Below are 13,959 nucleotides of genomic sequence, written 5' to 3' on the forward strand. Positions count from 1 at the left end.
AAAGGGAAGATCTTGCGTTACCAATCTTCTAAATTTTTATTCAAGAGTAATTGACATAGTTGATCTGAAAGGAGGATGGATTGACTGTATATATCTTGATCTAAAAAAGGCTTTTGATAAGGTATCCCACAAAAGACTTAAGTGGAAGATGGAAAAATGTGGAGGACTTGGGGACAAGATACTTAAATGGATGACAAGTTACTTATCAGGGAGAAAAATGAAGACAGTAGTATGGGTTGTAAGTTCTGAATGGGCTGAAGTAGAGAGTGGAGTCCCACAAGGGTCTGTGTTGGCACCCCTAATGTTCCTGACATATGTAAATGATCTACCGGATGGAGTAAGAAGTTATATTAATTTGTTTGCAGATGATGCAAAAATAATGAGACAAGTAAAAACCTAAGAAGATTGTCAAGGTTTACATGAGGACTTGGATATTATTCAAGAATGAGCAATAAATGGATGATGGAATTTAATGCTGACAAATGTCATGTGTTGGAAATGGGAAGAAGTATACACAGACCTCATGCAAGCTATAACTTAGGTGGAGTGAATCTAATGTCTGTAGAAAGAGAAAATGACTTGGGGGTTATAGTACAAAACAACTTGTTACCTGAGGGACATATTAACAAAATTGTAGGAGAAGGTTTGGCAATAGTTGCAAATATCAGAACTACATTTACGAGTACTCACCTGAATGAAACACTGGTAAAAAAAGTAATAGAATAAATTCTGAGGCCAAAATTAGAATATGCACAGGTGGTATGGGCACCTCATTTGAAGAAACATATACATAAACTGGAACGGGTACAAAGAGTGGCAACGAAACTAGTGCCAGCCTTGCATGATATAGATTACCAGGAAAGATTATGTAGACTAAATCTGCCACCCTTGGAAGAGAGAAGAAGAAGAAGAGGTGATATGATCCAACTGTTCAAGTGTGTAAATGAGATTTACAAGATTGATAGAGATGACTTTCTCGAGCTGGATATGACGAGAAGACCAAGAGATAATCATGATTTGAAATTGAGGATTCCGGGGTGTACAACTGATATTAAAAAGTTCAGTTTCCCAGCAAGAACTGTCAGCCTGGAATAGATTACCGGAGGGTGTAGTGAGAGCAAGAAGTATCCATAGTTTTAAAGAAAAGTATGATAAGTGGATTCAAGTGAACGGGACACCACGAGCGTAGCTCATTTCCTGTAGCAAAATTTATAGGTAAACACTCTCTCTCTCTCTCTCTCTCTCTCTCTCTCTCTCTCTCTCTCTCTCTCTCTCTCTCTCTCTCTCTCTCTCTCTCTCTCTCTCTCTCTCTCTCTCTCTCTCTCTCTCTCTCTCTCTCTCTGAAAAGCTCTGCTTTAAAATGCCAGCTACAGCCACATTAATCCTCACTATATATATATATATATATATATATATATATATATATATATATATATATATATATATATATATATATATATATATATATATATATATATATATATATATATATATATATATATATATATATATATATATATATATATATATACAGTAAGTCCTCGTTAAACGCTACATATGTGTTCCTGAAAACCTTACCGCAAATCGAATTTACCGTATACCAAACCCATTATAACATGTAATAATAGGGAATGCGTTCCAGCACATCAAAAGTAACCCCTACAGAAATTAAAATACAGTAAAACCTCGCTTGACGAACGTCTCTAAGGACGAACAATTCGGGAGACGACCAAAAAAATGTGTCAATATATCGACCCAGGGGACGAACGATATTTTGGGGGACAAATGCAGTTAAATGGCTCGCCGGCAGGCAAGCCGTTTGTGTGATAGCCAACCCAGCTATCACACAAAAACAAAACAAAATATAAACACAAAAGAAAATAGAAACAGGAACATACGAAAAATATTACATAACATAATCTCCGTGCCACCACGATTTTCTCCTGTTTTCCCTGTGCATGATGATGTTACCGGCGCGCTCTACTGTAGCTTCCTCGGCGTTATCCTCGTTGCTCTGGTGGCTCTCAGCGTTGCTGTCATCATCATCCCGGCCATGTCCAGGTACTGCAGATTGTGGCACATCCATCACAGCTGTTTCATTGCTCGCCTGGCAAGGAACACCACCCTACTGCCCACTCCTCTCACACTTAGCATCACCTCCGAGGATCAAGGGAACTTCCTGGCCACATACCTTTAACTTCTCTTCTTGGAAGTCCAAACTTGCTCCCACATGTGTGAGGAAGTCAATCCCCAGCAGGCAAGGGTCTTCCAAGGCAGAGACGAAGACTGGCAATCTTTCCATGTTTCCCATGCCGATGTTCACTATAACGGGGCCCCACATAGCGGCACTGACTTTACACAGCTGTTGTGTAGCTCTGGCACGCTGCGCACATCCAAAGTCCTGTCTCATGACTGTCTTCTCGGATCTTGTCTGTCTTCCTCCCCATCCTCCTCTCCTCCATTCCATCATGCCATCAACGTCCAGTCTCTCAAGTAAATAACCTTTTCTTTTTTATTCATTTTATTATCATTTTGAAAGCATTTAGGTAAGTAAAACAATTTAGGCTTTTTATAATTATTTTGTTCATGTCATGCATACATTAAAGGTCTATTTTGAATGGGTTTTATGGACAAAAGTATGATTTTTTTTTTTTTTTTTTTTTTTTGGTCTGGAACGGATTAATGGTATTTCAATACATTCTTATGGGAAAAATTGATTCAGGGGACGAACAAATCAGGTGACGAACAGGATTTAGGAATGAATTATGGTCGTGAGCTGAGGTTTTACTGTACATGAAAATAATCATAAAAAAAAAAGAAATGTAAAGTACTGCACAAAAGAAATGAAAAATTTTTAAAATTTTTTTTATTTACCTTTCAATCGCCATGTATTCTGTCAGATCATGTCCCTCTCGAGGCTAAGGGAAAGTAGGGATTTCAGCCCTTACTCATCTTCCACTGAGTGGGCAGACAAGGATAAGACGTTGTCATCTGCACTGTCGGAAGCAGATGTGGAAGGGCTAGCTGTAGCAGGGTCGGCACGTTTCAATGGTTTGAAGAAAGACAATATTGAGGAAGGGCCAGCTGTAGAACCGTCAGCAGCGGATGTGGAAGGGCCAGCTGTAGCAGGGTTGGCAGGTGTGACAGGGGCAGCATGTCTGACTGGCTTGAAGAACGAGTAAATGGAGGACTGTTTGGTTTTTCTTGTTTTTTCATCATAGATTTCTTGATAAACTTTGACACTTTTCTCTACGTCATGAGCCACTTTGGTACTCTTGGCAGAATTTGGGTCACATTCCTTCAGGGTTTCCAGAGCTTTTTCAATACCACCGAGACATTCTCTGAAAGTTTTGATGTCCAGACCACGCACAGGTTCTTCTTCCTCGTCTCCTTTTTCTGCCTCCTGTGATGCCTTGTCTATGTCTATAAGCTCATCATTTGAGAGAGGTTCAGCATGGCTTTCCAAAATATCTTGAACATCATCATCATCATCAACTTCATCGAAGCCAGCCTTATGGCACAGATTTACTATGTCATTTCTGATTGCACTGATGTCGTCTTCAGTGAAGCCTGGGAAGTCATGCGCGCATTCTGGCCATACTTTATTCCACGCCAAGTTCATGGTAGACGTCTTCACTTCGTCCCAAGATGACTTGATGTTATCTAAGGCGTGCTTGATGTTATACGACTTTCACCATTCTCTGATAGTGGGCTTGCCAGGGCCATCTGTGCCCTTTATCAGTTGCTCCATGGTTTGCCGCTGGTAGTAAGCTTTAAATGTTTGCCATAATTATTATGAGTATATTTGTGCTTACAATCGACCCTTTAATATTCCATTTATTCATCTAATTAGTAATGCATCTAAGTAATATGCAATGCACTTAAAAAAAGGGGCAGAAGGGAAGAAATAAGAGGCTTCAAGGGTGGTCAAGTTAATGTCAGTACTGTGAGTGGCGGGGAGGAGTGTAATGGATGACATCATCACCCCTACTCCCCCGTGCTGGGCCCTCTCAGATGATAGGAGCAGATACCATATCTGTAAATTTTTCTTACCGTATATCGAATTGAGGGTAGTAATTTCCAAATACCGTAACTGGGAATTTACTGGATAAAGAACTACCATATAACGAGGACTTACTGTATATATATATATATATATATATATATATATATATATATATATATATATATATATATATATATATATATATATATATATATATATATATATTGTAACTGGTAGATATTAATAAATGTTTAAATTCTCTCTCTCTCTCTCTCTCTCTCTCTCTCTCTCTCTCTCTCTCTCTCTCTCTCTCTCTCTCTCTCTCTCTCTCTCTCTCTCTCTCTCTCTCTCTCTCTCTCTCTCTCTCTCTCTCTCTCTCTCTATATATATATATATATATATATATATATATATGTAACTGGTAGATATTAATAAATGTTTAAATCTCTCTCTCTCTCTCTCTCTCTCTCTCTCTCTCTCTCTCTCTCTCTCTCTCTCTCTCTCTCTCTCTCTCTCTCTCTCTCTCTCTCTCTCTCTCTCTCTCTCTCTCTCTCTCTCTCTCTCTCTCTCTGTCCATTATGGTAGTATCATTATCCTCACTTGTCCAACAACATTTAGATGGAAATCCTTAACTAGCAATTCACACCAGCAGGCTGTGGGTCCAACCAGCCCAGACCACCAGTTCACCATGAGTGACACTCTGGTGACCCACCAGTAAGCAGTTACTGCTCTCCACCTTTTTACAAGTTTTGTAAATTGTAGAAAAGCCAAACGAGTTACAATGGTATTCAGCATACAGGAGACGATAAACATGGGCTTTTTTTGGGTCTTCTTTATTACAACATGTATGTTCATCTGCACAGCCACACAGGAACTGGATTTTTTTGGAAAAAAACTGCAATTACAGTCCAAAAAAAGTTGGGTAGTATCTGACCAGTCTGTTATGAAACAAAATCCGTTACTGCAAAGTCTGTTATTGCAAGGTACTACTGTATTGGCAAATTAACAATCTGTCACTGGATCTCCCTTCACTGACCATCCTGGTGAACTTGCCTTCATCTTTGCTCTCATCCATGACCTAAAGCAACTGGTGCAACACCCTACTCATATTCCTGAGCGACTTGGAGACACGCCCAACATTTTTTATCTTTTCCTTACCTTTGCTTATCCTTCTGCTTATGCTGTTACTGTATCTTCTCTGTTGTGCTCCTCTGACCACAATCTCATTTTTGTTTCTTGTCCTATCTATCCTATTCCTTCTCAGGATCTCCCAAAGCGGAGGTGCCTCTGGCATTTTGCCTCTGCCACTTTGGGGGGACCCGAGGAGGTATTATGCTGATTTCTCTGGAATGATGACTGTCTCCATGTCAGAGATCCATCCATCTCTGTTTGCTGAACACATAACAGAGATGATAGTGTCTGGCTTGGAGGTGTATATTCCTCATTCTTTTTCTGAACCTAAACCTTCTAAACCTTGGTTTAACACAGCCTGTTCTCTTGCTATACATGATAGAGATGTTGCCCACAAAAGGTACTTGAGTCTTCCATCTCTTGAATCTCATGCACTGTATATTTCTGCCCAGAATCATGCCAAGTCTGTTCTTCAACTTGCCAAACACACTTTCACAAATAGAAAATGTCAAAATCTTTCAAACTCTAATTCCCCTCGTGACCTCTGGCATCTGACAAAAACATCTCAATAACTTTACTTCTTTATCTTTCCTTCCTTTATTTCATCCTGATGGCACCACTGCCAACTCATCTGTTTCTAAAGCTGAACTCTTCTCTCAAACTTTTGCTAAAAACTCCACCTTGGATGATTCTGGGCTTGTTCCTCCCTCTCCTCCTCCCTCTGACTATTTCATGTCTTCAATCAAAATTCTTCATAATGATGTTTTCCATGCCCTCTCTGGCCTAAACCATCAGAAGGCTTATGGGCCTGATGGGGTCTCTTCTATTGTTCTCAAAAACTGTGCTTCTGTGCTTGCACCTTGCCTGGCCAAACTCTTTCAACTATGTCTATCGTCTTCTACCTTTCCTTCTTGCTGGAAGTTTGCCTACATCCAGCCTGTTCCTAAAAAGGGTGACTGTTCTAATCCCTCAAACTACCGTCCTATAGCTTTAATCTCTTGCTTTTCTAAAGTTTTTGAATCTACCCTGAATAGGAAGATTCTTAAACATCTGTCACTTCACAATCTTCTATCTGATTGCCAGTATGGCTTCCACCAATGTCGCTCTACTGGTGATCTTTTGGTATTCCTTACTGAGTCTTGGTCATCCTCCTTTAGAGATTTCAATGAAACTTTTGCTGTCGCATTAGACTTATCAAAAGCTTTTGATAAAGTCTGGCACGGAGCTTTGATTTCCAAACTGCCTCTCTACGGTTTCTCTCCTTCTCTCTGCAACTTTATCTCAAGTTTCTTTTCTGACTATTCTATTGCAGTTGTTGTAGATGGCCACTGTTCTCCTAAATCTATTAACAGTGGTGTTCCTCAGGGTTCTGTCCTGTCACCCACTCTTTCTATTATTCATTAATGATCTTCTTAACCAAACTTATTGCCCTATCCACCCTATGCTGATGATACCACCCTTTCAGAGATGACCAACCCTCCAGGAAGTCATCAGATCACGCAGGGACACCAAAGAACGCCTGACTTCTGATCTTTCTAAGATTTCTGATTGGGGCAGAGAAAACTTAGTTGTGTTCAATGCCTCAAAAACTCAATTCCTCCATCTATCAACTCGACACAAGCTTCCAAACAACTATCCCCTCTTCCTCAATGGCACTCAACTGTCTCCCTGTTCTACACTGAATATCCTTGGTCTGTCCTTTACTCATAATCTCAACCGGGAACTTCACATCTCATCTCTTGCTAAAACAGCTTCTATGAAGTTAGGCATTCTGCGGCGTCTCCACCAGTTTTTCTCACCCTTCTAGCTGCTAACTCTGTACGAGGGTCTTATCCGTCCTTGTATAGAGTACTCTTCGCATGTTTTGGGGGAGAGGGGTGTTCCACTCGTCATTTAAAAACTTTTTGTCTCATCAACTCCCCTCCTCTAACTGACTGTCTTCACTCTCTCTCTCACCGCTGAAATGTTGCATCTCTTTCTATCTTTTATCGCTATTTTCATGCTAACTGCTTTACTGATCTTGCTAACTGCATGCCTCCCATCCTCCAGTGGCCTCGCTGTACAAGGCTTTTCTTCTTCCTCTCACCCCTATTCTGTCCAACTCTCTAATGCAGGAGTTAACCAGTATTCTCAATCTTTCATACCTTTCACTGGTAAACTGTGGAACTCCCTACCTGCTTCTGTATTTCCATCTTCCTTAGACTTGACTTCTTTTAAGAGAGAGGTGTCGAGACATTTGACCCTGAATTTTGGCTATGTCCTATCCTATGTCTTTTAGGGAACTGGCAACACAGTGGGCCTTTTTTTCCATATTTTTTTTTACCCTTGGCCAGCTGTCCCTTCTACATAAAAAAAAAGAATCTTAATGAATTTATTAAACATAGTTACCAAACTAATTAACCTATCAGTTATATCCATTATACATATCCAGGAAAATAGTAGTTATGAGAGATTACTTATGTTTATGCTATTTTCTCCCTAGAATTTCTACAAGAATGAGATCAACCGACAAGAAATGTATATACGGTACATTTATAAGTTACATGACCTGCACGTCCCGGCTGGTAACTTCACCGAGGCAGCATTCACTCTACAGCTGCATGCCAACCAGCTGTCTTGGACACAGCGGATGCTCCATGCAGACCACCTCTATCAAGCACAGACAGAGACACAGAGGAAGGAATTGATATATATGAAAATCATCAACTATTTTGATAAGGGAAAGGTATTATTGGCCATTGATGTGCTATATTTGAATTTTTATCAGAGAAAGATTATATAAGCTAATCTCATTTTATAGCTGTGGAAATATAGGGTAAAGTAAGCTTGTCCTTAAGACCATGCCTTTCAACCAGGGCCTGATGAAGCTAGGGGTGTTAATGATGTGTGTATGAGTGCATGATGCTTTGCCTAGGTCACCCTGTGTGGGATTGCCAGCTTGCTAAATTAATATATGGGAAAGATCAATGTATATATATATGTGCAATTTTTACTGAGCTGTTATATACCAAAATTTTTTTTTATTTTACAGTGCTGGGAGCAAGGCATTCCTCTGTTGGAGGAGCTAGCCAATCAATATAGGACCTGCCTCTTTGACTACCAGAAACTAAGTGAGGTGCTAAGACGACAGGCCTCATTCTACGAGAAAATCCTGAGTGGCAAGCGCTATGATCATGAGTACTTTCGAGTTGGATTTTATGGTCTTGGACTTCCACTTTTCGTTCGAGTGAGTGTTACTATCTTTTTGTAGGTATTTTATTGTCTTTATGTGCATGGATTTATACTTATATTGAAAAACTTAGCTTGAAAAGTATAGTTACATTGTTTTATGATGATACATTACTCTTTTGCAGAATAAAGTCTTCATATATCGAGGGCTAGAATATGAGCAGATTGGCACCTTTACCCAACGAATCCAGACAGAATTCCCACAGGCAAAGATGTTATCTCACAACACCCCTCCTGATGATACAATACGATCCTCAGATGGACAATATATCCAGGTATTCTTCTTTATGAATATGCATATACCTTTTACCTGAAATAGAAACAGGGTTAGTGAAGGCAACAATATTTACCACAATTTTCATTCAGTGGACTTACTAGTTAACCATTCTATTTAAGATATGTGCAGTGAAAGCCTTGCCAGAGATCAACCCGCTGTTTGATGGTGTGGAGGTGGATGAACGGATCCTCAAGTATTATTCCAATAACCATGTCCGCCAGTTTGTGTATGACAGGCCGACTCACAGAGGTCCTGCAGATAAGGAAAATGAGTTCAAGGTGTGATAGTATTATACCATGATGCTTTGCTATGTAAATCATGATAATTTACTGTTAAGTACAGTGAAATTATGTGTATCTTAAATATGTAATTGTGAATGTTGTATAGGTTGTATTGTCCTTTATACAAGATAACCTTTTTTCTTCAATAAATTTTGTTACTTTTTTTAAGGTCTAGTTTAAGTTGTCAACTAAAATTGGTATGGTAATGGCTATACTATTTTATGTTATAGATTATTCTTTTTAGTTAACTACAAAATTCTATTCTTATCTGCTAAAACATTTTTGGTTCTGTTTCAGAATTTGTGGATAGAAAGAACTACCTACACTACAGAATTTGAGTTGCCTGGCATTCTAAAATGGTTTGAGGTTGTGGATCAGAGGATGGAACAGCTCTGCCCTCCACAGTATGCCTGTGAGACAGTAGACAGGCACAACAAGCAACTTAAACAAATTATAATACACTACCGAGCTAATCCTCAGGTATTTGTTGTGATGTTTGATGTGTTTCATCTTTATTATTCAGATTTTTTAAGTGTTAAAGCTTTTCTTTTGTTGAATAATGAGGTCACTCCTCATTGTGCTTAAATATATGAAGGGTATTGACTATATATGGAGTCCAGAAAGATCTGTATGTAACATGAAGTGAGTACCATATCTGCTGCTTCCCACAGGATAACATCCAGCTCTTCACCATGAGACTGCAGGGTACAATAGATGCTGCAGTCAATGGAGGTATTGCCAAGTACCAGGATGCCTTCTTTGGGCCAGATTACCTTGTGGTTTACCCTGAAAATGCTGACCATGTTAACAGGCTCAAGGTTCTTTTATCAGATCAGGTATGTTGAGTGGCTGTACCTTTTTTCATAGAGCACTAAAGTATATTTTTAAGTGTGTGGTTCTTTGTCTTGGTCACTGTGTGGGACTGTTGTCCTGGTATATAAATAGATAGATAGACTTGAACATAGACTTTGAATACTTGATGTGTGTCAGCGGACCTACCTAAATATTAGGCGGGCAAAGTCTCAGAACAAAGAAAAGGCATCCTGATTTTAATTTTTTACCTAGCCTCATCAAAATTTGCATGTAGACCTCCTTTAGTAATGCACATAGACCCATTGAGTTAGAGTCTGGTATGAACCATTGTTTTATTCTTGCACCTTTTCATACTCAGGAATGTAAACACAATCGTATTGCTCATGTGTTGCTATGATTCTTGAGTTTGTCTTGTGTTGTATTGTGTTGTGTTGTGTTACTAAGCATTTCCTTCACCTGAACAATGAGCTGCCCCACATCCCTGCCTGAACCACGTGTGCATTTTGAGGTGAGTAACGTGTTGAATGCCAGAGAAAAAAATGATCAACAAGAGAAGTAAGATGCAGAAAATTTTAAAATTCAAGCCACACAAGTCATCTTGTGCAGTTTAATGACATTTGCTTGAGTCATTTCAGGAACATATTGAAAAGTAGGCAGAAACAAAGTTCCTTGGATCGCTATTTTTTAAAGGTTTCCTGGTCAAGACGGCCTCTGACCACGATGGCCCCTCACGACGGCCCTCCCCGACGGCCCCATTTTTACCATGACGGTCTCATATGTTTACCCTAACGACCCCATGTTTACCATGGCAACTCAGCGTTCCTGAGATAGTGTTTTGTAGTATGGAGAGTTAAAAACCATAACATATTGGTACACCGATGTACCCTGTGCATATAGTGCATATACGTATACAGGGTGTAACATGACTTTCTGTAAATACTGAAAGAGGTGAGAGAACATGCATTTCTAAGCAGAAAATGTTATATACGCATATGCATTTTAAGGTTTTTGTTTACCCATAAGATGATTTTAAAATTTCTGAGAGGCGCGTGATGGTCCATTGTGTTTTTTATGAGATGACGATGACTTACTGGCTTGCTGCAGCAGCCGGAGGTGCCACTCGGCTAAATATCGAATGTTTTAATGTTATGTTTTGCAATCTGTGGAATAGTTCAGTATCTTACATTTTAAGAGAGATTGTATTAACAAGTATGCAATTTACTGATAAACATTACACGATAACAAAAGTAAGTACTCACATACGTACTACGTGGTACAGTACCTATCACTGGGTGAGGAAGGAGGGGGAAGGATAGGGGAGGGGTGAGCAACTGATTTGTTAATACAATCTGTCTTAGTATAAGATCTTGTATTAACAAGTATAATTTGAAACCGTCTTACGGGTAAAAAAAAAAGAGCTGAGGTCATCGTGGTAAACATGGGGCCGTCGAGGAGGGCCATTGTGGGAGGCCGTCGTGGTCAGGGGCAGTCTTGACCATGACCCTTTTGAAAGAGGCCATAAGTGAATCAAGGTGAAGGTCAAAGTGATCCAAAAAAACAGAGAAGAGAAGAAGAATCTGATGAAAATTAGAAACTTTATGAGATGACGATGACTTACTGGCTTGCTGCAGCAGCCGGAGGTGCCACTCGGCTAAATATCGAATGTTTTAATGTTATGTTTTGCAATCTGTGGAATAGTTCAGTATCTTACATTTTAAGAGAGATGGTATTAACAAGTATGCAATTTACTGATAAACATTACACGATAACAAAAGTAAGTACTCACATACGCATTCACGTGGTACAGTACCTATCACTGGGTGAGGAAGGAGGGGGAAGGATAGGGGAGGGGTGAGCAACTGATTTGTTAATACAATCTGTCTTAGTATAAGATCTTGTATTAACAAGTATAATTTGAAACCGTCTTACGGGTAAAAAAAAAAGAGCTGAGGTCATCGTGGTAAACATGGGGCCGTCGGGGAGGGCCATTGTGGGAGGCCGTCGTGGTCAGGGGCAGTCTTGACCATGACCCTTTTGAAAGAGGCCATAAGTGAATCAAGGTGAAGGTCAAAGTGATCCAAAAAAACAGAGAAGAGAAGAAGAATCTGATGAAAATTAGAAACTTTATGAGATGACGATGACTTACTGGCTTGCTGCAGCAGCCGGAGGTGCCACTCGGCTAAATATCGAATGTTTTAATGTTATGTTTTGCAATCTGTGGAATAGTTCAGTATCTTACATTTTAAGAGAGATTGTATTAACAAGTATGCAATTTACTGATAAACATTACACGATAACAAAAGTAAGTACTCACATACGTACTACGTGGTACAGTACCTATCACTGGGTGAGGAAGGAGGGGGAAGGATAGGGGAGGGGTGAGCAACTGATTTGTTAATACAATCTGTCTTAGTATAAGATCTTGTATTAACAAGTATAATTTGAAACCGTCTTACGGGTAAAAAAAAAAGAGCTGAGGTCATCATGGTAAACATGGGGCCGTCGAGGAGGGCCATTGTGGGAGGCCGTCGTGGTCAGGGGCAGTCTTGACCTTGACCCTTTTGAAAGAGGCCATAAGTGAATCAAGGTGAAGGTCAAAGTGATCCAAAAAAACAGAGAAGAGAAGAAGAATCTGATGAAAATTAGAAACTGAAAAAGAAATATTAATTTTAAGCGTCTCATAAAGTTAAGCGTTAATTGATGAAATTTAGAAACTGAAAAAAAAATTAATTTTAAGTGTTTTGCAAAGTTAAGTGTTAATGTTTCCTACCATTTTCTATATTTTTTGCCATTTGCCCTCCTCCTCTGCCACCACTTTCGCTTTCGGACATCGCCTCCCTTGAAAGATAAGGTTTCACATTTTCGTATCATTTTCATATTATTATTTTTCATTTATTATTGCCTTATGTTCTATTATCTACTTCATTTACAGGTATTAATGGTTAGGTTAGGTATATTGAATGATTCAAATGTACAGTAAGTCCTCTCCTTATACGGTACATATGCGTTCCTGAAAACCTTACTGCATATTGAATTTACCGTATACCGAACCCATTATAACATGTAATAATAGGGAATGCGTTCCAGCACGTCAGAAGTCACCCCTACAGAAATGAAAATACATGAAAATAATCATAAAAAAAAAAAAAAGTAAAGTACTGCACAAAAGAAGTAAAGAGAAAATGTTTTTATTTACCTTTCAATCGCCATGTATTCTATCACATGATGTCCTTCCTGAGGCTAAGGGACAGTAGGGATTTCAGCCATTACTCATCTTTCGCCGAGTGGGCAGACAAGGACAAGACATCGTCGTCTGCACTGTCGGAAGCAGATGTAGAAGGGCCAGCTGTAGCAGGATCAGCACGTTTCAGTTGTTTGAAGAAAGAGGATATTGAGGAAAGGCCAGCTGTAACAGGGTCGGCAGGTGTGATAGGGACGGCATGTCTGACTGGCTTGAAGAACGAGTAGATGGAGGACTTTAGTTTTTCTTGTTTTTTCATCATAGATTTCTTGATAAATCTAGACACTTTTCTCTACGTCATGAGCCACTTTGCTACTTTTGGCTGGATTTGGGTCACGTTCCTTCAGAGTTTCCAGAACTTTTTCGATACCACCGAGACATTCTCTAAGAGTTTTGTTGTTCAGGCCACGCACAGGTTCTTCTTGCTCGTCTCCCTCTTCTGCTTCCTGTGATGCCTTGTCTAGCTCTATAAGTTCATCATTTGAGAGAGATTCATCATGGCTTTCCATAAGATCTTGGATATCATCATCATCAACTTCATCGAGGCCAGCCCTATTTACTATGTCATTTCTGATTACGCTGATGTTGTCTTCAGCGAAGCCTGGGAAGTCATGCGCACATTCTGGCCATACTTTATTCCATGCCAAGTTCATGGTAGACGTCTTCACTTCGTCCCAAGATGACTTGATGTTACCTAAGTCATGCTTAACCCATTCGCCCCGGAAGTTAGAAAACACGCACCGCGCTCCATCCGGGCGGCCCGCGCGCGCCAAGATTTGAAGCTTTAGTATTGAATAATCAATGTTTTAGCCATAAACTCAATATATTCATCACATACTATATATCAGGATGTGTAAAAATATTTGTATGTTACAATACACTTCCCATTGCTATGCTAAAAAGGAAAACAATACAAAATTTTACTTATTATAATTTATTAATTTTTTTTTTTTTTTTTTTTTTTTTACAGTTCGGGAGATTT

The 13,959-nt window shown here is 39.4% G+C and overlaps 1 protein-coding gene across 1 annotated transcript in view; it reads left to right on the forward strand.

Moving 5' to 3' along the window:
* The window catches only part of LOC123499093 (dedicator of cytokinesis protein 3-like), a 131,357-nt gene that overhangs the window by 44,208 nt on the left and 73,190 nt on the right, over positions 1-13,959 (forward strand). The window contains exons 24-29 of the mRNA XM_045246714.1: positions 7,620-7,862; positions 8,169-8,363; positions 8,491-8,640; positions 8,762-8,920; positions 9,221-9,403; positions 9,595-9,759. Coding sequence (XP_045102649.1) covers positions 7,620-7,862; positions 8,169-8,363; positions 8,491-8,640; positions 8,762-8,920; positions 9,221-9,403; positions 9,595-9,759 — 1,095 coding nt within the window. The remainder of the gene's footprint in view (positions 1-7,619; positions 7,863-8,168; positions 8,364-8,490; positions 8,641-8,761; positions 8,921-9,220; positions 9,404-9,594; positions 9,760-13,959) is intronic.

This window comes from Portunus trituberculatus, chromosome 49 (assembly GCF_017591435.1).
Source record: "Portunus trituberculatus isolate SZX2019 chromosome 49, ASM1759143v1, whole genome shotgun sequence".
NCBI lineage: Eukaryota > Metazoa > Arthropoda > Malacostraca > Decapoda > Portunidae > Portunus > Portunus trituberculatus.